This window comes from Podarcis melisellensis (assembly GCF_964234715.1).
Source record: "Podarcis melisellensis genome assembly, chromosome: 1".
Classification (NCBI taxonomy): Eukaryota; Metazoa; Chordata; class Lepidosauria; order Squamata; family Lacertidae; genus Podarcis; species Podarcis melisellensis.
In genome coordinates, this window is record NC_138528.1 from 10,212,141 (window position 1) to 10,232,391 (window position 20,251).

At 48.0% G+C, this 20,251-nt stretch overlaps 1 protein-coding gene across 7 annotated transcripts in view; it reads left to right on the forward strand.

Annotated features, from left to right (window-relative positions):
• The first annotated feature begins 1,206 nt into the window (after window positions 1-1,206).
• SYNE2 (spectrin repeat containing nuclear envelope protein 2) overlaps window positions 1,207-20,251 on the forward strand; it is a 240,313-nt gene continuing 221,268 nt past the window's right edge. For 5 of the 7 annotated variants that reach the window (XM_081908043.1, XM_081908039.1, XM_081908045.1 and 2 more), the window contains exons 1-2: window positions 17,566-17,721; window positions 17,960-18,079. In XM_081908043.1, the coding sequence (XP_081764169.1) occupies window positions 18,001-18,079 (79 nt within the window). In that variant the 5' untranslated portion in view covers window positions 17,566-17,721; window positions 17,960-18,000. Of the gene's footprint in view, window positions 1,391-17,565; window positions 17,722-17,959; window positions 18,080-20,251 lie in introns of those variants that run through there. The other 2 variants (XM_081908040.1, XM_081908042.1) reach the window with 2 other exon arrangements.

The window sequence follows — 20,251 nt, forward strand, 5'->3', positions numbered from 1 at the left end:
ACTTGGGGCTGATTTCCTTCAGAATGGAGAGGTTTGATCTTCTTGCAGTCCATGAGACTCTCAAGAGTGTCCTCCAGCACCATAATTCAAAAGCATCCATTCTTCGGCGATCAGCCTTCTTTATGGTCCAGCTCTCACTTCCATACATCACTACTGGGAAAACCATAGTTTTAACTATACGGGCCTTTGTTGGCAAGGTGATGTCTCTGCTTTTTAAGATGCTGTCATGGATCACTGCCTTGCTGTGGAAAAGGGGCTTGAATAACTCAGAGAAGCTATGAGCTATGCTGTGAGGGCCACCCAAGATGGATAGGTCATAGTGGAGAGTTTTGACCAAACGTGATCCACCTGGAGCAGGAGCCGGCATGCCACTCCAGTACCCCTGCCAAGAAAACCCCATGGACAATGACAGGATTAGCCAACTCATTCTAGTTTTTTCCCATCCTCCTTCCAGGGAACTGGCCCACTGGCAGACCAACTCTGCATTACACAGTGCTAAAATGTGCTGGTGTACGGCAAGATATTTTGACAGGTGTTTATATTTCAAAGTCTTTTATAACAGGACCAGATCCAAGCTCAATGGCAGGGGCTTCTTGTTCATGTCCCGCTTCCCAAGTTACTTTGGGTGGCTGTCTCATGTGAGCATCAGAACAGCGTGAGCTGGGATTTCAAAGGTTTTTCTCGCACCATCTTCCCCATGGCAGAAGTTCACGCTGCTGTGATTCAGAAGTCCCTGGATCACACCCGCGCACCTGTTCCTAGATGGCAAGGCTGCCCCGCGCCCTGCGCAACATCCACTCCTCCCTTTCTAAGCACAATCCACGGCCGCCACCGGTGGATCGGGCGCAAAACCCGCGCAGAGCGCTTAGGTCCTTCTCTGCTTGCCAAAATCCCACGGTGCGCAATTCCACTCACCACCAAGTAAGCCCGCTCCGAGCAGGTGCCCTCCCTGCTCCTCCTCCCGGCCTTCCCCGCCACGTGCTGTTTGTTTGTTTGCGCGCTGGCCGGGCCGAGGCGGGCGGCGAGGAACTGCACGCTAGGCCGGGAGCGAGAAGGGAGCCTCCTTGTTCCTTCTCTCCCGGGGGCGGACTGTCGGGCCGACGGCCAAGGCGAGGCGCGGCGCTCCAACCCCCGCGCGCTCCCTTCTTTCCATCCGGGGCGGCCGCAGCGATCCCGCCGGAGAACCGCAGGCAGCAATCGATCGGGCCGAGCGGCACCGGCTCCGGGGCGTGGTTTGCGCGGTAGAGGGAGTCGGAAACCCCCCGGCGCGGCGGGGAAGGAGAAGGACTCCGGCGCCAAGGAAAGCCCCGCTCTTCCCTTCCCGCCCACCAGCGACCTCCCCAGCTGATCCGGAGCGGCTGCCCCCTGCAGACCCCGCGCGCAAAGAAAAGTGAGCCCTCTCCTTTTTTCCCTCTCTCTCTCCTCCCTCCGTGCGTAAAGGAGAGTCCGCGGTTGGGGAGGGTCCCCGGGCGTCGCTCAACCGGCAGCGGGGGAAAGGAGCGGGCCTTGCTCGGGGCAGCAGCGGGACTCTGCGCTGGGAGCGCGCCTTGTGCGTTGATGGTGGCACAATCTTTGCCTGGGTGGATCGCCTGGAGTTTGGAGAATTTACCCAGCTCCTTGCGCGCGCGCCTTTGGCGAAGTTTTTGGAGCAAAGCGAAAGCAAAAGAGCGCTCGAGGGTGGGGGCTTGGCAGAGATGGGAGCCAAGAAGGGAGGGGGAGATTTGTTTTTATTTTTTAATAGAATTAGCAGAGAAGGGCAGTTATTGATGCGGCCTTTGAGATTCATACTTGGGAAGTTCCGGGCGCAGAGATTAGGAGGCAGCGGCCCGAAAGCCTCCCCCCCTTTTTTGCCCCCAGATTCCTGGACTCGGGAGAGAAAGAGGCGAGCGCTGCTGCTGCTGCTGCTCTCGGGCGCTTTTTCGAAAGCCTCTCCCTCCGCGCCTGGGCGGGAAAGGAGCTCGGGCGGCAACGGAGGCGGGAGCCATTTGTTCCCGTGGGATTTGAAAGAGAAAGGCGAAGGCTGGCGGGATGGAAAAGCCCCTCGTCTTCCTCCCTCTCCCCAGTCACACCCCACCCCCACCGGGCCTGAGCTTGGCGCAGGTGTTGGGGAGCGTGGCCCGCGCGGATCGGGACCGGAGCGCGCAACTTGAGCGGGGTTTCCTCCTTCCCGCGGCGAGGCGCCTCCCTCCCCTGCGCGCGCGGCCACCACTTGTTAGGCGAGCCCTCTCCCGCGCCTGCCATGGGATTGGCTGCCTGCTCTACCTGGCCCCCTTTGTTGTCTGCCGCTGCCTTTGTTCTTCCCTAGGTGTCCGTCCCACCTTTCTCCCTTCCCCTCCTCCCCTGCCGAAAAGACGGGAGCGCGGGAGGAGGGCTGCAGCCCCGGGGCGCCTCTGCTCGGGGGAATCCCTCGGAGGAAACCCGCCCAGGGATCCGGGCTGGGGCTGCGAGGAGGCAGCTGCCCCAATAACAAAAGACGCGTGTGACATTTTGAGATTAGCGGTGTTTGTTTGTGTCATGGACGTTTGTAAGCAGGAGATGCAACGGGATGCAGCTTTTTCAGAATGGAAGGACCAGGAAAGAGAGCGTCTTTTAAATACAGCTGTCGGCTCCAGTATAGGAAGGCGTAAAGAGCCGGTTCTGCTTTATTTGTGTATGTGTGGAGGTGCTGGTGGGGTAAGAAAGGAGAGATTTGCTTGGTTTGCGATTGGTGAAGTTAGCGAAACCTAATTCATGAAATCCATGCTTAACTTTTCAGGGCAAAACAACAACAACCCCAAACCCCACTCCCAAGGGAGGTTAGAGAAATTTAAAACAAACAATAATTTATATGCAATTTGAAGCATGCAAAAAACAGCAATAAAATGTTGGGTGGAACATTTGAATGTTTTAAAAAGCAACCGAGTCTGTCCGTTCTTCTTGAAGTTAGAGGATCTCAGAAATGTGAGACAGCAAACAAAATAGTTTAGAGGTACAGTATGTAGATGAGGCACAACATGCCAGATGATTAGCGAATCAAAACTGTAGCTTCAAGGAGGCCATCAAATTGCTGCTTGAGTTATGGCGGAGGTCTAAATTGTTTCATCCTGAGTCTTGAGAAATGGATAATCACTCACGTCCTTTGAACCCATCCTTCATTCTGCAAAATGTTTTTGCATTCAGCTCTCCAGTTCTGCTGATGGGAAGACTGAGAGTGCGTTAAAGTGGGGGAATCCCACGTAAACAAGGGAGAGGAGACTATTATTCCAGCCTACCTCCACAGGTGTGCCCTTCTGAAGGTGTAGCTCCCAGCTGGAGCTTCTCCACTTCTCCAAACTCAGTGGGTGGACTTCGGCAAGCCACTCACTCTTAACCTTGCCTCTTCACCTGCAGTGCTGGAGCAATAATTCTGCCGTACCATGCAGGGCTGTTGTAAGGATTACTGAGATAAAACATGGGTCCCACTTTGAAGATCCCGAAGGTGGGGTGCAGGGCCTGTGGTTTGGGATCAGCTGCAAACCCCACCCACCATTGGTTGTGGCTTCCAGTGAACTTTTATTGTGGGTCAATCACCCTTTGTAGGAATATATTGCCCTGCCCTGCTGTAAAGTGAAGGCTGGATACTGTTAAGGGGGTGGTTCTCAAAAGAGGAGTGTATGTTTCTTGCGGGAAGCCTTTTCTACTCATACTTTAGTGTGTGAGCTGAGGGATTCACAAGCAGAGCTTGGCAGAGGCTGAGGGTGAAGTTGTTGGCATCCGTCTGTCCCCAGAGGCAGTGGAGGAGTGTGCCTTTGAGAATGAAGTCAAACAGCTGGAAGGTTGCAGCACCTGCTGTGGCTGTAGAGACCGATACGGGAGAGACATGTTTTGTTGCAGGTGGGGCAGATGGAAGCATCCAGTTGCGCTGCAGCAGATGCACCACGGCATTTATTCTCTCAGCGCACCAATTATTTTCCTCCCTCCCACCTTATGAATTTGATTATTTCGGTCACAGACCAGTTCCAGCATACATAAAATATCAAGGAAGTCATAAAACACGATAGGGATGCATTTGAATTTGCAATTAGGTATAACAGGGATAATACAGATATAGCAACAGTTAAAAAATATATAAATTAAAGCTTAGTCACTAACATATAACCTAAAATTAGCATTTAAGGCCTTAATCATTATGATAGCACAGCTTGTTCCCTAAGTTTTATGGCAATCGCACAGAATTTGGCTACCCTTAATGCAAGGAATAAGAGTCTTCCCCAAAAATAAAAGTAAGCAACCCATTCTAAAAACTTAGTGTCCTTTTAATTTGACCGTTGCTAAAAGTTTCATATTTTATTCTGACAAAATTGATAATTCAGTATGGTGAATAATGTGTATGTGTGTGTGTGTGTGTATATATATGCATATGTATATGTATATGTGTGCTTTTGGAGATCTGGAGGGTGGCAACATGAGAACGGGCCTCCCTCCCTACCTCCTCTGGTCACAGCTATGGATGCACGACCTGTATGTCTGTCTCCAGGCACTGTGATCATCCGCAAGGGATTCCCACATGATGTTGCTAGCCTTCATGTCATGTTTGCGGACATCTTTGTAATGCAGAGGGTGAAGACAGGTGTAACATTTAGAGCAGGGGTTGGCAAACTAAGGCCCGGGGGCCGGATCAGGCCCTATTGCCTTCAGGATCTGGCCTGGACCTAATGGTCAGGGGTCCCTTTACCTTTACAGTAAGAAAATGCAGATTCAGGTCTTGCCAGGACCACAACAACATTGGCCCAAGGCACCCAAAAATGATACTGATAGGAAGGTGACTTTGTAGGCTGCTTTGAGCTTCTTGGAGGAGAGGCTGGAAGCATGACGTGGACATAAAACTAACTGGGTGAGCCTCTAGTAACACCATCAAGAAAACCCTTCAGTTGGAGCAGTTTTCCACTTCTTAATAAAATTAACGAGGTGTGATTTGTGTGTGTTTGAAATTCACGAATGTCGTTGTGTGTTTCAAAATTTAAAAAAGCAGAGTTGGTCAGAAGCATAGGCAGATGGACAAGACTGGCAGCTCTTGGAGTATTGGTGTCCATGCCTGTTGTTTCATTCTTGGAACTGAGGCCAAGCTGGTCTTGCTACAGCTTCTCACCTGAGCTGACTATGAGTGGCTACAGGATATGGAGACATCCCGGCCGAGAACCAAAGGCTATGCCAAAAAAAGTTGCAAAGTGCCTTAGGGGAGGGCAGAGAAATGTCAGAGGAGGCGCTGGCAGCTAAACCCATTTCCCAACAATTCACTGTCCTCATCCAGCCTTCCTTCCAGCTGCTTTCCCCTGCCAGATGCTAAACACGCTGAACAGGGTGGGGCATAGCTCAGTGGCAGAGCAGGCGCTTTGTATGCAGAAGTTCACCAGTTCAATCCCTTGCATTTCCAGGTAGAGCGCGGAACATCAGTGATAAAAACATTTGAAAAATATACTGACAGCCTAATAATAAAATAGTCATCATAATAACAGTATAAAGGTAAAGGGACTCCTGACCATTAGGTCCAGTCGTGGCCGACTCTGGGGTTGCGGCGCTCATCTCGCTTTAATGGCCGATTGAGCCGGTGTACAGCTTCCGGGTCATGACTACACCACTTCTGGCGAGCCAGAACAGTGCACGGAAACAGTTTACCTTCCCGCCGGAGTGGTACCTATTTATCTACTTGCACTTTGACGTGCTTTCAAACTGCTAGGTTGGCAGGAGCAGGGAGCGAGCAACGGGAGCTCACCCCGTCGCGGGGATTCGAACCGCCGACCTTCTGATCGGCAAGTCCTAGGCTCTGTGGTTTAACCCACAGCACCACCCGCATCCCTTATAGTAACAGTATATTCCCCCCACATTTTCACAGAATCAGAGAACTGTAGAGCTGGAAGGGACAATGAGGGTCATGTTCAATTCTTTGCCCAATGTGCGTTTCGAACCCACGACTCTTAGATTAAGAGTCTCGTGCTACCCCTCTTTTGCACACAGTCTCACCGCCTGTGAAGCTGTTTGGCAGAGACCCTTGATTTGCAGGGCGAGAAATGCCTTTCTGTAGAACGCTGAAATTGCCTCCAGGCTGCTGCTGCTCTTCTCGAGGGATTGGCAAATGCAAGCTATCACATACCTCCACAATTAATAACTATTAATCATAATAGAATTGTTAATACAATGGGTCACATCCAGCTGTTCAGCTTGTGCAGCAGATGTCTGTTTGTGCAATGGAAGTTTCCCTCTCCTCTCCTCTCCCATTCAGTACCCCCCATGTAGTCTTAAAAGTGTTGGAAGACCCTCTAAAGCAGATTTTGAAGGGCAGGGGGTAGAAGAATAGGAAGTCCTGTTGCGTGAGTGGAATTTTGCACACACAACAACGGAGGCGACTCAATATTACTTAAGCTTTTCAGGTTGCATTACATAATGAATGTGCAGCAACTGAAGTAGTTGTCTGCATTACTGGGCAATGACCTCACAATCTTAAAATGCAATAAAAGATGTCACTGTCCGTTGGCTTGGCCCTGTGCTTTTCAAAGCAGAAGCGAGTCATGGTTGCTCATGTTTCTCCCATGTCGTTTCCACACATACCATGCCCGCTCAGTTCAGACTTCGTGTTCCTCTTAAACCTGCCTGCGTCGCTATGTTGTAACCGCTTGAACTACACGAGCCCGTGATCATGTAAGATGGGAGTCTGCTAGAAACGTGTAGGCAGGGATCTCCAAAAAGCCCTGCCTTAATGAGGAATTCTTTTAGCGGCTTTGGATGTGGAGGACAGCTTGTCCAGACTTGAGATGAAATGACGTGGTGAAATTTGAAAGCAGGCGTGAAAATATAGGCCTCTCTGAACAGCATTAGTTGTAATGCATAAACTTCTTCTGATACAATTCCTCGAGACTTATCGTATTTTTCGCTCTATAAGACACACCAGACCACAAGACGCACCTAGTTTTTGGACGAAGAAAACAAGGAAATAAATATTCTGGATCTCAGAAGCCAGAACAACAAGAGGGATTACTGCGCAGTGAAAGAAGCAATCCCTCTTGCTGTTCTGGCTTTTGGGATAGCTGTGCAGCCTGTATTCGCTCCGTAAGACGCACACACATTTCCCCTTACTTTTTAGGAGGTAAAAAGTGAGTCTTATAGAGACTTATTTCCCCACTCCTCCAAGTTTGTGTTATCGATGTACAGTGGTACCTCAGGTTACAGATGCTTCAGGTTACAGACTCTGCTAACCCAGAAATATTGCCTCGGGTTAAGAACTTTGCTTCAGGATGAGAACAGAAATCGTGCAGCGGCGGCACAGAGGCAGCAGGAGGCCCCATTAGCTAAAGTGGTGCTTCAGGTTAAGAACAGTTTCAGGTTAAGTACGGACCTCCGGAACGAATTAAGTACTTAACCCGAGGCACCACTGTGCAGAAACTTCGCAAGTGAAGTTTTCCCATAAAATGATGGGGACGATTTTGTCCACTAACCTTCATCATATCATCACAGGGAAAGGCCTAATCAGAGTTGCCGACTCTTCCACTGAGCTCTGCATCTGTACCATTCATTAACATGACATTAGCAGAAGATTTTGGGAAGGGTCAAAGCTCAGTGGAAGAGCATCTTCTTTGCATAAGTTCTTGCATTCAGTCCCCACCATCTCCAAATAGGACTGGGAGAGAGCCATGTCTGAAATCCTGGAGAATAGTAAAAGGCTTCTTCTTCTGTTCATTTCCATGTCCTTCTCCTTTGCAAGTGTGTGTGTGTGTGTGTGTGTGCAGGGAGAGAATGATTTTGGTTTTGAACAAACCATAGTTTAAGGAACCATGGTTTAAGAAAGCTGCTCTTTTTAACAGACTTTTTACAAATAAAGGACAATAACACGAACAAGCAAAGTTTATCAATGTCCTCATTTTTCATGACACTCGAACAGGGAAATTGCAGTTTGAGCAATCCCTCCAAACCACAGTTTGATCCTTCTTTGAAATCTTGTTTTGGAATGATCATCTCAACCCCAGTTTCCCAGTTTGGATGTCACAGTGAACTGGTTTGATGAAACCAGGAAGTGTTCTGCTCAACTGAATCCATGATGGAAAAGGAGGGAGTACATGACTTGTTTTCGATCCAAGCCATAGTGGAACTTCTTTCCCAAAACTTAAACTGCAACAAAAACTGCTTCTCCCTCTCACTTGCTGAAGGATGTCACCTTTCAAAGGCAGGGGAGAGAAAGTTCCAGCCATCAAGGAACACTCAGGGTCTGTTGTTGAAGTCCCTGACCAGCCAGTCATTCCCCGTCCTCAGTAAGCCAGACAGCTAAACTCATTAATGTGTTTCCCCCCTTGTTCTTTTACGGGCAAAGAAAGAAACCAACAAACACTGCTAAAACCTCTCCTTCCACCCTAAATATAATTGGCTCTGAGCATTTTAAAGGGATACTGTAGAGGCAGCTAGGCCCAATGGACGCTGCACAACTGGTGACCCACCTGAGTCCATGAAGGGTCCAATAAACCCCCTTTCTGAGAGCTGCTTTAGATTGCAAAAGAGAGGGGCTTGCTAAGCACCTTTCAGGCCACAAAACGTGGCTGATGTACTTTGGGAAGGAAAATATGTTTGTTTTCTCTCCCAAATGTTTTGGTGAGCAGAATCCATTCTGTTTGGGATTGGTAAACTGAAAGCATCAAATCCCCTTAAAAAATGGCAATGAGCACTTCTGTTCAAAATAGGCTGGATTTCCTTGTTTATCCGGGATTGTCAACCAGCCAAGTTAATGTTACTCTAATTGCCGACCTCCTCCTCCTTCCTGTCTTTGTAAATAAGCTGGTTTTTGAGCAGTGTTGCATGTGAGGAGAGTAGAGGAAGCCCTGCTCATTCCTCATTTATTTTAGGGCATTCCTTTGGTGGTGCTGTTATATTGCTTTTATTTATTGCTTTCTACAAAAAAATATGCTCTTTGCAAATAAATAAGCCAATTTGCAAATATGTTGTTGCAAAAGCTGGGTGCCTGCCTCTCTCTCTGCCAAGCGGTGGCAAAAGCCCATGGGTTCCTGGGCACACACACACAGGTTCCATGTCCCTTTGTAGAATGGAAGACACAGTGGAGAATGTTGTACTTCAAGAAATAGGGTTTATTCGCCTATTTACACCTTCAGTCTGCATGGAGGGAGTCCAGAAGTTAAAGATGAGCCCCCGGCTGAGTTTTAAAAGGTTGAAGACAACTGCTATGAATGAACATAGTGTGGATTTGGACCAGGGAGAGTTGGATTCAAGTCCTTTTCCAGCACCTGGGAACTGTAGTGCAACCTTCAGGCTGCCTCCCTCCAAGATGGCTTTCAGCCCTCCTTTTTCTGCTTCTTCCTCCCAACAACCCTTGTTCAAAAACACACCCCAGGAATTCCTCTGCAGCTTATATTTCTCCCTTCCCACCCCATAGGCAATCCTAGAATTTATTAATTTCTAGGGTTCACCCTAAATCTATAACAGTATAAAGCACTGAACTGTTTGTGAGTCATTTAGAGCCAAACGCTTTGAATAAAACACACTAGAACAAATCTGAAAGTTGTTTGTCCGACAGAGAAAATAAAAAGGACGTATCCTACCATACCCCTGAAAGATAAGAACACAAGACGATCGGGTCAATGGATCCGGCCAATGGCCTGTCTACTTTGGCACCCTTTTCTCACAGTGGCCATGCGCGACCATGGAGCCTCTGACCATTTACCTCCATGAATCTGTCTGATTTCTCTTGTGGTGTCACCCAAGATGGTGGCCATTGCAACACCTTTTGCACTTGCGTGAAGAACTATTTCGTCTGCTCTGAATCTCCCAACATTCAGCTGCTTTGGACGTTTCCTGTACTAGTATTATGAGAAAGGGAGGAAAGCTTTCGCCCTATCCACATAACCTTGCATGCCTCTGTCATGTTGCCTCTTAATTTTTCTCAAAATGTTTCAACATTTCCTTGTTGTTAACTAGCAGAAAAAGGCTATAAATCATGCCGCGGTACAGACTAACAGTGCAAAGAAATAAAGAACCATTTATCCTCCCACAAAGTGCTTTCCGCCGTGCTCCAAGACATTTTGATTCTTTGCATTTGTGCTGGTGGGATCTGCTACATCTCTCTCGGCTGTACCTCCCTCCCCTCATTCATCTTTTAAAATCTGCATTAATATTTATATGCATTTTTTTGCTTTGTTTTCTCGTCTTCAAACCACTTCTTAAAAAAATAGGGTACTTGGGAGCTCAGATAGATTTGCCTAGCTAGCAAAACCCCTGAAATATTGTGTGTGTGTGGGGGGGGGGATATGTTATAATGGCTGTAACGGTAAGTTGAGACCCTCACATCTGTTTCTTAGGAGCTGGCTTGTGTACATGGTGCCTCCAACCTGAAAATGTAGGTTATGTTTACACCATGCATTTAAATCTCTACAATTCCACTTTAAACAGCCATGGGCTTCTCTTGAAGAATTCTGGGAGCTGTAGTTTGTTAAGGGTGCTGAGAATTGTAGGAGACCCCTATTCGCCTCACAGTTCCCAGAGTGGTTTTTATAGTCAACTCCTCCGGAGGGAACTCTGGGAGTTGTAGTTCTGACAAGAGTCTCCTAAGATCTCTCAGTAGCCTTAACAAACTACAGTTCCCGGGATCCTTTCGGGGGGGGGGAGGGAAAGCCGTGGCTGTTAAAAGTGATATGATACTGCTTTAAATGTATTTTGCCAATGTGGACTGTAGTCTGACCTGTTCTCACCTAAATAAGCCTGTCTTGCTGCCATACTGGACTGTGGCAGGATTTGTTGATATAGAGAGATGGGTGTGAAATACTTAGAGGAGACAGATGTGATATGCACAAATGCTAATACTAATTCTATGAGGATCACTGTTTTTCCGTGAGCAAAGGGTTTCTGCTCCGAGATCTGTGTTATTTTCTGGACAGGCATTCTCTCTCGCCGTAGGTTTTCCAGCGGAGGGTCTATTTATACAACCGTGGCAGGCATCCAAGCCAAACATATGGTGATTCAAAGGCTCTCTCGCTTTTTGGAGTCAACAGAACCTTGCTCTTTTATTTATATTTGATTCATACATCCATATTTCTTCCTGTGCGAGGAGGACAGCTAACCTTCTTGTTCAGATTATCACAACAGAAATATATCTCTCCCCGCCCCACAACTTTTCTGTTTCGTTAGAAAGGTCACCACCATGGTTTCTCATTTTAAACTTAGTGAATGCCGAATTATTAAATGGGTGTTTCCTCTAGCCTTTTGGTCCTTGAGGCACAGTTCTCCCTCAGGCCGGTACTTGGAATTATACTTTGCTCAGGAAGACAGCCGGCCAGCCAGCTGCAATAGTGAGCACATCAGTTGAGGACTAAGGGAGACACGGGATCAAGTTCCTGCTCAGACGTAAAGCTTAGTCATTTAGTTGTGTCCGACTCTTCATGACCCCATGGACCAGAGCATGCCAGGCACTCCTGTCTTCCACTGCCTCCCGCAGTTTGGTCAAACTCATGCTGGTAGCTTCGAGAACACTGTCCAACCATCTCATCCTCTGTCGTCCCCTTCTCCTTGTGCCCTCCATCTTTCCCAACATCAGGGTCTTTTCCAGGGAGTCTTCTCTTCTCATGAGGTGGCCAAAGTATTGGAGCCTCAGCTTCACGATCTGTCCTTCCAGTGAGCACTCAGGGCTGATTTCCTTCAGAATGGATAGGTTTGATCTTCTTGCAGTCCATGGGACTCTCAAGAGTCTCCTCCAGCACCATAATTCAAAAGCACCAATTCTTTGGCGATCAGCCTTCTTTATGGTCCAGCTCTCACTTCCATACATCACTACTGGGAAAACCATAGCTTTATAATAATAATAATAAATTTTATTTATATCCCACCCTCCCCAGCCTTAGCTTACTGGGTGGCAAATTGGGTCACTTGCTCTCAGCGATACCTGCCTTACAGGCAGCGTTTTAAATTCACCAGGCGCATTTTGCACCCAGCTATTGGCCACTTGCGGTCAAGTAGAGATGCCCAGGCGCCAGGAGGGCGTCGGACATCTCCACCACCTGGAGGTGCATGCCTGGGGATCCTCGGATCCTGACTGTTTTCAGACAGTAGCAACACACCCTGTACAATTCTGTCTGTTGTGTTTTATCTGCACAATCAGAATGAATTTCAGGAACCCAAAAGTTGTATTTGGAAAACATGACATTTGAGCCTTCTGGCTCAAAAATTGCCCCTAGGCATTCTGTTTTGGCGACTATAACCCTTGTATATCCGAATTTCTAACGCTGCTCACAGGGTTTTTTGTTGTTGTGAGAATAAAGTGGGCAAAGGCAAAACCTGTTTACGTTGCCTCGGGCTCTTAAGAGGGAAAGCATAATAATAATAATAATAATAATAATAATAATAATAATAATAATAATATATTTATATCCCGCCCTCTCCACCCGAAGCAGCTAACAACAGTAAAAATAACACAGTTTACATAAAATCACAATCAGTTAATTGAAATGCATTCTAAAATCAATTCAGAGTCAAATTAATGGCAACCATTGGGCTAGAGTTCTGTGAGGATTACAGAAGGAGAAAGGGGGTCAGGCTGTGCCTTGGTCAAAGGCCTGGTGGAACAGCTCTGTCTTGCAGGCCCTGCGGAAAGATGTCAAGTCCCGCAGCGCCCTAGTCTCTTGTGACAGAGCGTTCCACCAGATTGGGGCCACAGCCGAAAAAGCCCTGGCTCTGGTTGAATAAAAATATAATATCTACCCATCCTGCGCAAGTGGTGTCCTTTTTCGGAGCTTGACCTCACATCCCTGTTTTACGAATCCCAGGCTAGAGGCTTGCTTTGCTGCTAAATTTGGCCTGGTATGTTACAAGTTGAGGAAGGGTTGTGTCACATAGTAGAGCATGTGCTCTGCATGCAAAAAGTCCCGGGTTCAGTCCCTGGCATCTCGGGGTCGGACTGGGAACTGGCCCTTGTGTGAAACTCCAGAGAGCCAGTACGTCCTCATGGTCAGATTGAAAATAACAGCTGAAGTTTAAAAGTGGTACAAGATTCAGCTAGAAAAGCTTGCCAAGATATTAAAAAAATGCCTTCCTCCAAATGCCTTTCCATGTTTCTGGAGTGGCTGCCTGAAGCAACTTCTTGACAGAGATACTATTGCACAAAAGTGGGGGGCCACCACACTGAAAGCCCTGCTCAGAGTTACTGTGGAGCAGCCTTCTGATATTTTGTGGACTGGAAGGAGAAGCTCTCCTGCAGACCGCAGTGACATACACCATGGAAAAAGCGTTCTCTCAAGAATTTACTTGCCCATTCAGGCAGGAATAGGGGGCAGGCATCCTCTGGGATCACCACTCCCCCCTAAAACCAGTCAGCCTGGGCTGAGGGATAGGACTGGGCTTGATCGACAGTGATGGCAACGCCTCTGGCATGTTTGTCAGCTGCAGCAGAGGCTGCCAGGGAAGCCACGTGCGTGCTTATTCCTGCCCTGGGTATGATATCACCACTGGCATATTGGCAGGGAGGGAGGGCTTCAGTGGCACAAGGATTCTTCGCAACTCCAGGAGGCATGAAGTCATAGATACATCCAAGGCACCTTCGTTTTTCAAGGCATTCTTCTCTTCTCATAGCACAAGCTACTGCAGGAGCAGGGAGTCTCAGGCTCTCCTAGCCTCTCCCTGCAGTGTAAGGTAAAGGTAAAGGGACCCCTGACCATTAGGTTCAGCCGTGACCGACTCTGGGGTTGCGGTGCTCATCTTGCTTTATTGGCCGAAGGAGCTTCTGGGTCATGTGTCCAGCATGACTAAGCCGCTTCTGACGAACCAGAGCAGCGCACAGAAACGCCGTTTACCTTCCCGCTGGAGTGGTACCTATTAATCTACTTTGACGTGCTTTTGAACTGCTAGGTTGGCAGGAGCTGGGACCGGGCAACAGGAGCTCACCCCGTCGTGGGGATTTGAACTGCCGACCTTCTGATCGGCAAGTCCTAGGCTCTGTGGTTTAACCCACAGTGCCACCCGCGTCCCTTCCCTGCGGTGTAGGATGGCCAGTTTTGTTGGCATCCATCTGTCGCGAGAAACAATGGAGTGTGCATCCCGGGGTGAAGACTAAACTGCTGCATTAGCAGCACCAAGGTGACTTTCCTGGGGTGCAAGACTGGGCAGTGTGTATGGAGGTCCTGGGATGCCCAGATGACAAGACCCTCCTCTTCACCTCGCTGATGTGGTCCAAAGGAAAGCAGAGCAAGACCTTTGGCACCAGCATGGCTGCAGGAGTTGATGGAAGGAGGTGTACAAAGCGCTATCCAACCATCTTCAGGACTCTACTTCAGATTGATTTTTTTTACTCCTGAGGCTTTTCTTCTGAAAATGTCCTGCAAGGCAGCAGAGGTTTAGGATCAGATTTTTATTTTTATTATTAATAATAGCAGAACACTGACACATGCCCTCTCCCTCATAGGTAGTATCATTATGTAGTACAATCTTCTGTGCTCCCACATTGGTCCTAAGTTTATAACTGAATAGGGGGGAAATGGTTTTGCATAAGAATTGCTGGCAGCAACTTGATATTCCCGCCTTCCAGTGTGTCCAAAAATAAAACAGGCCAGCTCTCTGTTCAGTATTAAAAATGAAACTGGAAGCCAGTTCTACGAAGCCCTCCCACATCTGCCCAGGAAGTTTCCCGAAATCTGCTTCTGTCCTGATTTTTAACAGTGCGTTGCTAGGAATGTTCCTTTTGCTCAAATAGATAGGTCCAGGCATGAAGGAGATCACTGCAGATGGTGACAGCAGCCGCGAAATTAAGAGACGCCTGCTTCTTGGGAGGAAAGCAATGACAAACCTAGATAGCATCTTAAAAAGTAGAGACATCACCTTGCCAACAAAGGTCCGTATAGTAAAAGCTATGGGTTTCCCAGTAGTGATGTATGGAAGTGAGAGCTGGACCATAAAGAAGGCTGATCGCCAAAGAATTGATGCTTTTGAATTATGGTGCTGGAGGAGACTCTTGAGAGTCCAATGGACTGCAAGAAGATCAAACCTATCCATTCTGAAGGAAATCAGCCCTGAGTGCTCACTGGAAGGACAGATCGTGAAGCTGAGGCTCCAATACTTTGGCCACCTCATGAGAAGAGAAGACTCCCTGGAAAAGACCCTGATGTTGGGAAAGATGGAGGGCACAAGGAGAAGGGGACGACAGAGGACGAGATGGTTGGATAGTGTCTTCGAAGCTACAAACATGAGTCTGACCAAACTGCAGGAGGCAGTGGAAGACAGAAGTGCCTGGCGTTCTCTGGTCCATAGGGTCACAAAGTGTTGGACACGACTAAACGACTAAACAACAACAACAGGCATGAAGGAAGCTGCCAATTCACTCCAGTCCACAACCTCTGAGTTTTAAGTTGCTCTTATTTCAGGAACTTTGGGCTAGTACATTGCCAGTTTGTTGTGACACTGCTTTCTTGAGATGGCTCTCCATCCCATCGCAAGGAGGCTCACTAGAATAAGGAATGCCTTTTTATTGTTTTCCATTAACTGTAGTTACTTGTTTCATCAGAACTGACAACCATGGCTAGTCATAACTATGGTTTAGGGAGGAAAGCCAGGGTCATAATCTTATGGTTTGAAACTGCCTTGTTCCCCTACACCGTAGTTAGGACTAGCCACGGTTCTTACGTCTGAACCCAGACAAACTGTGGCTTGTCCTAACTATAGTGTAGGGGAACAAGCTAGTTTCGACTGAAAGTAACCTTGGTTAGGTGAAAGCTTTCAATTGCCTCATCTCAGTTGTGACAGGAGAAGAGGAGAGAATGTGAGCCTAAGGTTTGTACACGTAACACTAAACCAGGGCTGGGCAACCTTTTTTTTCTGCCAGGGGCCACATTCCTTCAGGGCTTCTCTCTTGAGGGCTGCATGGTGATTGGAGGTGTGGAAGACGTTCATGGCGGAGCCAGCCCCAGAGCAAATAAGGCCATTGCTTTCTCTTTCTTCCACCTTCTTTTCTCTCTGTCTTTGCCTGCCCTGGGAGAGTCTGGTTGCTCTGGCCAGAGATGTGAACTGACCACTTGCAGAAGGCTTTTCAAATCAGAGTGAGGACGACATTAAATTAGACCAAGGGGCTGCATCTGCAAGGTGCCCACCACGACCCCAGTATTACATTCCAGCTAGGCTGTTGCATTTCACCACCTCTCAGCCTTTGTTCCTTGAATGCAGAGTGTACTAGAGGTTTGTCCTTTGCCTGCACCAAGCTGTGTTTCCACTGACAGGTCTGCTTACTGTGTATTCCTCCTGTCTTGTCATTTTTACATTAGAACATCCTGAAGCAAGGAGTCCTGTCAGTCAACTGTGGATTGTTCTGCTGCTTTTTAAAATCATAGCATTGTAGAGCTGGAAGGGACCCCAAGGGTCATCTAGTCTAACCCCCTACAATGCAGGGATCTCAGCTAAAGCACCCAGGGCGGATAGCCATCCAAACTCTGCTTAAAAACCTCCAAGGAAGGAGAGTCCACAACCTCCCGAGGGAGACCGTTCCGCTGCTAAACAGCTCTTATGGTCAGAAGTGGACGAAATCATGTTTCTGTCTGGAGGCATTTTTAAAGCCTATCATAAAGGTAAAGGTACCCCTGACTGTTAGGTCCAGTCACAGATGACTCTGGGGTTGTGGTGCTCATCTTGCTTAACTGGCCGAGGGAGCCAGCGTACAGCTTCCGGGTCATGTGCCCAGCATGATTAAGCCGCTTCTGGCGAACCAGAGCAGCACACAGAAACGCTGTTTACCTTCCCGCCGGAGCGGTACCTATTTATCTACTGGCACTTTGAGGTGCTTTTGAACTGTTAGGTCGGCAGGAGCAGGGACCGAGCAACGGGAGCAGGGAGGAGCAGGGACCGAGCAACGGGAGCTCACCCTGTCGCGGGGAATCGAACCGCCGACCTTCTGATCGGCAAGCCCTAGGCTCTGTAGTTTAACCAAAAGCACCACCTGCTTCCCTCTAAACCTATCATGGGACTGAGTAAATGGAAGCAAAGTGGTACATTTCTCAAGGCACCAGGAATTTAGATCCGAAGCAATCACGTATAAAAACACACACACTGTGAGCTGGGCATCTCCCACAATAGGGTGGACTGTAAATTTATTATCTTTTGTGTGTGTTGGGTGAAGGTCGGATTTCTTTGGCTCTCGTTCACTTTCCCCCCAGTGTGTGTGCTTGTGTGTGTACATATATGCACAACATATAAAATTTCATCATCTAGCTGAGCAGACCTATTGCAGTAACCTGCACGAACCTTACACACACATTTGGAAGGCATCAAGGTTGCGCACGATTGATGAGGGTGCCTTTGCGGAAGAAAGGGTGGTCATGGCTCAGGGCTGAAAAAATAAACTCTGTTGCATTTGGAACTTGCAGGGGTACACTGTGGTAGCTAAGATACAGATAGAGCCAGAACAATGGTGCTCCGTGTGTCAGGCCACATCACTTTCTTAGTTGCATTTTAATCTTCTGTGGGCTCAGCGACTTTTGCTTCCAACCCGCTACAATAATTGCTGAGCAAGAAGAGAACTTTGCAAAGCGAAAGATTTAATGAGGGGCGGTGGTTGGAGGGGGTGGGAGAGATGCAGAAGAAAAGCAGCGCCCCTGAGGGTAGACACGATAGACGGCCCCAAATTACCCAGGAGACACCATCAACCTTTCAAATCTTTCGCATCCCTTGCAAATCAACACCGCAAATCTTTGAATCCAGATCTGTTTCCTGCGTATTCCAGCAATGGGATTTCCAGACCTGGAGGTTAGCCAGCTGTTAGAAATGAATAGGACCCAGAAGAATAGCTTTAGCTGCTTTACGATTCAAAAAGAAGGCGTAGCCTTGATCCAGATAATCTGAGAAAATCTTGAAAAACAGAAGCAAGCGTGTGTGTTAAGCAAGCAGGGTGATTCAAAGCTGTCTTTTCCGAAGGTGAAATCCTGATGTGCCTATTTACTAACTTTCTTTTCTGTTTCCTCCCTCTTCCCAAATTTCCCCCCAGTTTGGCAACTGGAATGCGCAGTGATCCCAGGGCTTGAGAAAATGGAATCTCCTCAAATACCGCCAGGTGACGCAGAGCAGTCTTCCACAGACTTCGACGATCTCCAGTATTCACTGCAAGGTAAGTTCTTCCGTGTGAGGTTCGGTAAGGGGAAGATCTGTAGCCGTAGTTTCATCAGGACACAAGAGCATCTCTGTTGGATCGGGCTGATGGTCCGTCTCCTGCAAGCACCCTGCTTCATTCAGGAGCCAGCCAGATACCTCCAGAAATCACACGAGCAGAAATCTCTTGCTTCTGTTCCACTGAAACTGGTATTGGGGGCCATAGCTCAGTGGTTGAGACACCTGCTTTGTGTGAAGGTGGTTCCAGGTTCAATCCTGGCAACACCAAGTAGGACTGGGAGAGATCCTTGTCTTGAGTTCTGCAGAGGTTGCTGCCAGTCTGTGTAGACAGTTCAGAGCTAGATAGGGCAATAAGGCTGAGGATGTGTGGACACTGTACCTTTTCAGTGCATTTGAAGCACATTATTTCCCTCAAATCCTGCCAACCTAGCAGTTCAAAAGCACGTCAAAGTGCAAGTAGATAAATAGGTACCGCTCCCTCGGCCAATTAAGTGAGATGAGCGCCACAACCCCAGAGTCAGTCACAACTGGAGCTAATGGTCAGGGGTCCCTTTACCTTTTATTTCCCTCAGAGAATTCTGGGGACTGTAGTTTAAGGATTGCTGGGAATTGTAACTCTATGATGAGCCAGCTACAGTTCCCAGAATTCTTTGAGGGAAATAGTGTACATTGAATGTCCTTGAAAGGCATAGTTTCTTCGCAGCCTGGTTAATTAAAAGGCTTCCTATGCAATCCAGATACTGTTTCAGGCCCTTCATTTATCATCTTTCAGGGAATGTCTCTATGGGGCATTTCCTCCTCCTTAGAGAATATCTGTGCTTTTTTAAAAAAATCCCCCCCCCCCAAATCCCTTTGAAATCTCTTTAGAGTCCCATTAGGACTAAGAGCAGAGCCAATTTCAAACCCCCACTCAGCTTTGAAGCTCACTGGTGTGATTTTGGATTAGGCACATTCTCTCAGCCTGGCCTACTTGACAGGGCTGTTGTGAGGCTAAAGTGTCTGTGAGTGAGAAGGGGGTAAAGAACCAGTCACACTGCCCTGGGCTCCTTGGGGGAAGGGTGGAATCAAAAGAGGATAAGTAAAAACTAGACTCGTAGAATCAGCGTAATTCAGTACTTGAGTGAACGAACCATGAGTAGAAAAGTCCCTGGTTCAGAATCTCACTGAATTCACTGGGTTGGCCTTTTGACACAACCGTTGAATGTTGGTATAGCTCAGTAGGTTAGAGCGTGATGCTGATAATACCAAGGTTGCAGGTTTGATCCCCACACGGGGCAGCAGCATATTCTTGTATTGCAAGGGGTTGGACTAGATGATCCACAGGGTCCCTTCCAACTCTGCAATTCTGATTTTATGTCTCATCCTGAGCCATCCATCTGCACAACAAAGGTAATAATAGATCAGGCGGCTGTTAAAAATCCAAGAGCTGTCCAGGGCATTATTGATGGTCAGCTGGCAATGCTAACATAGACATCTGCTTGGTTTCATTCCCCTTGGCCCGCCAGCTCCGGTAACAATTGCTTGAGAGATTTTTCAAGCATGCTTGTAAAACACAGAGGTCTCCCAGAGCTCATGACTGTTGAATTTTGGAGGACCAGATTTTATCGCTGCTCCTTCATGTTTTCCTTTGCAAGATTCCATTGTTGCTGTAAGCCACTGTCAAGGGAACGGCTTTGCTCAGGCCATGTTGAAATCTCAGTCACTGTTGCTCCTTGCTACCAATCAAAACAAGCTCTTGTCTGCCAACCCATCTTCCCAAACACTCTTTCTCGCTCTCTCTCTTTTACCTTGTTTGAACGAAAAACCCCAGCACCCTCTTTGCCTGGAGGGGCATGCCTCATGTTTGGCTCAGAAAAAGGCAGTGGGAATTTTGATGCGCTGGATTGTTTGTGATTTAATTCTGAAGTTGCAGAACCTTAGTGTTGTCCCAGCCTTGGGATTCTCGGGTAGAGCCAACAAGATGCAAAGAGAGGTCCTGGGAACTGTGTGTCTCGGATTTCTTCCCTGCAGCAATGGTGGCGGGAAGAGGTCCCCCGAAACAGAAAAGTGTATCATTATAAAGACTGGTGTCTATGCGCATCCATGCTGCTGCTACCCATGGGGCTTGGGATGGGAGCTGGGTTGAAGCTGAAGCTTCATGCACATGTATATATACCAGCTGCACTGGTGC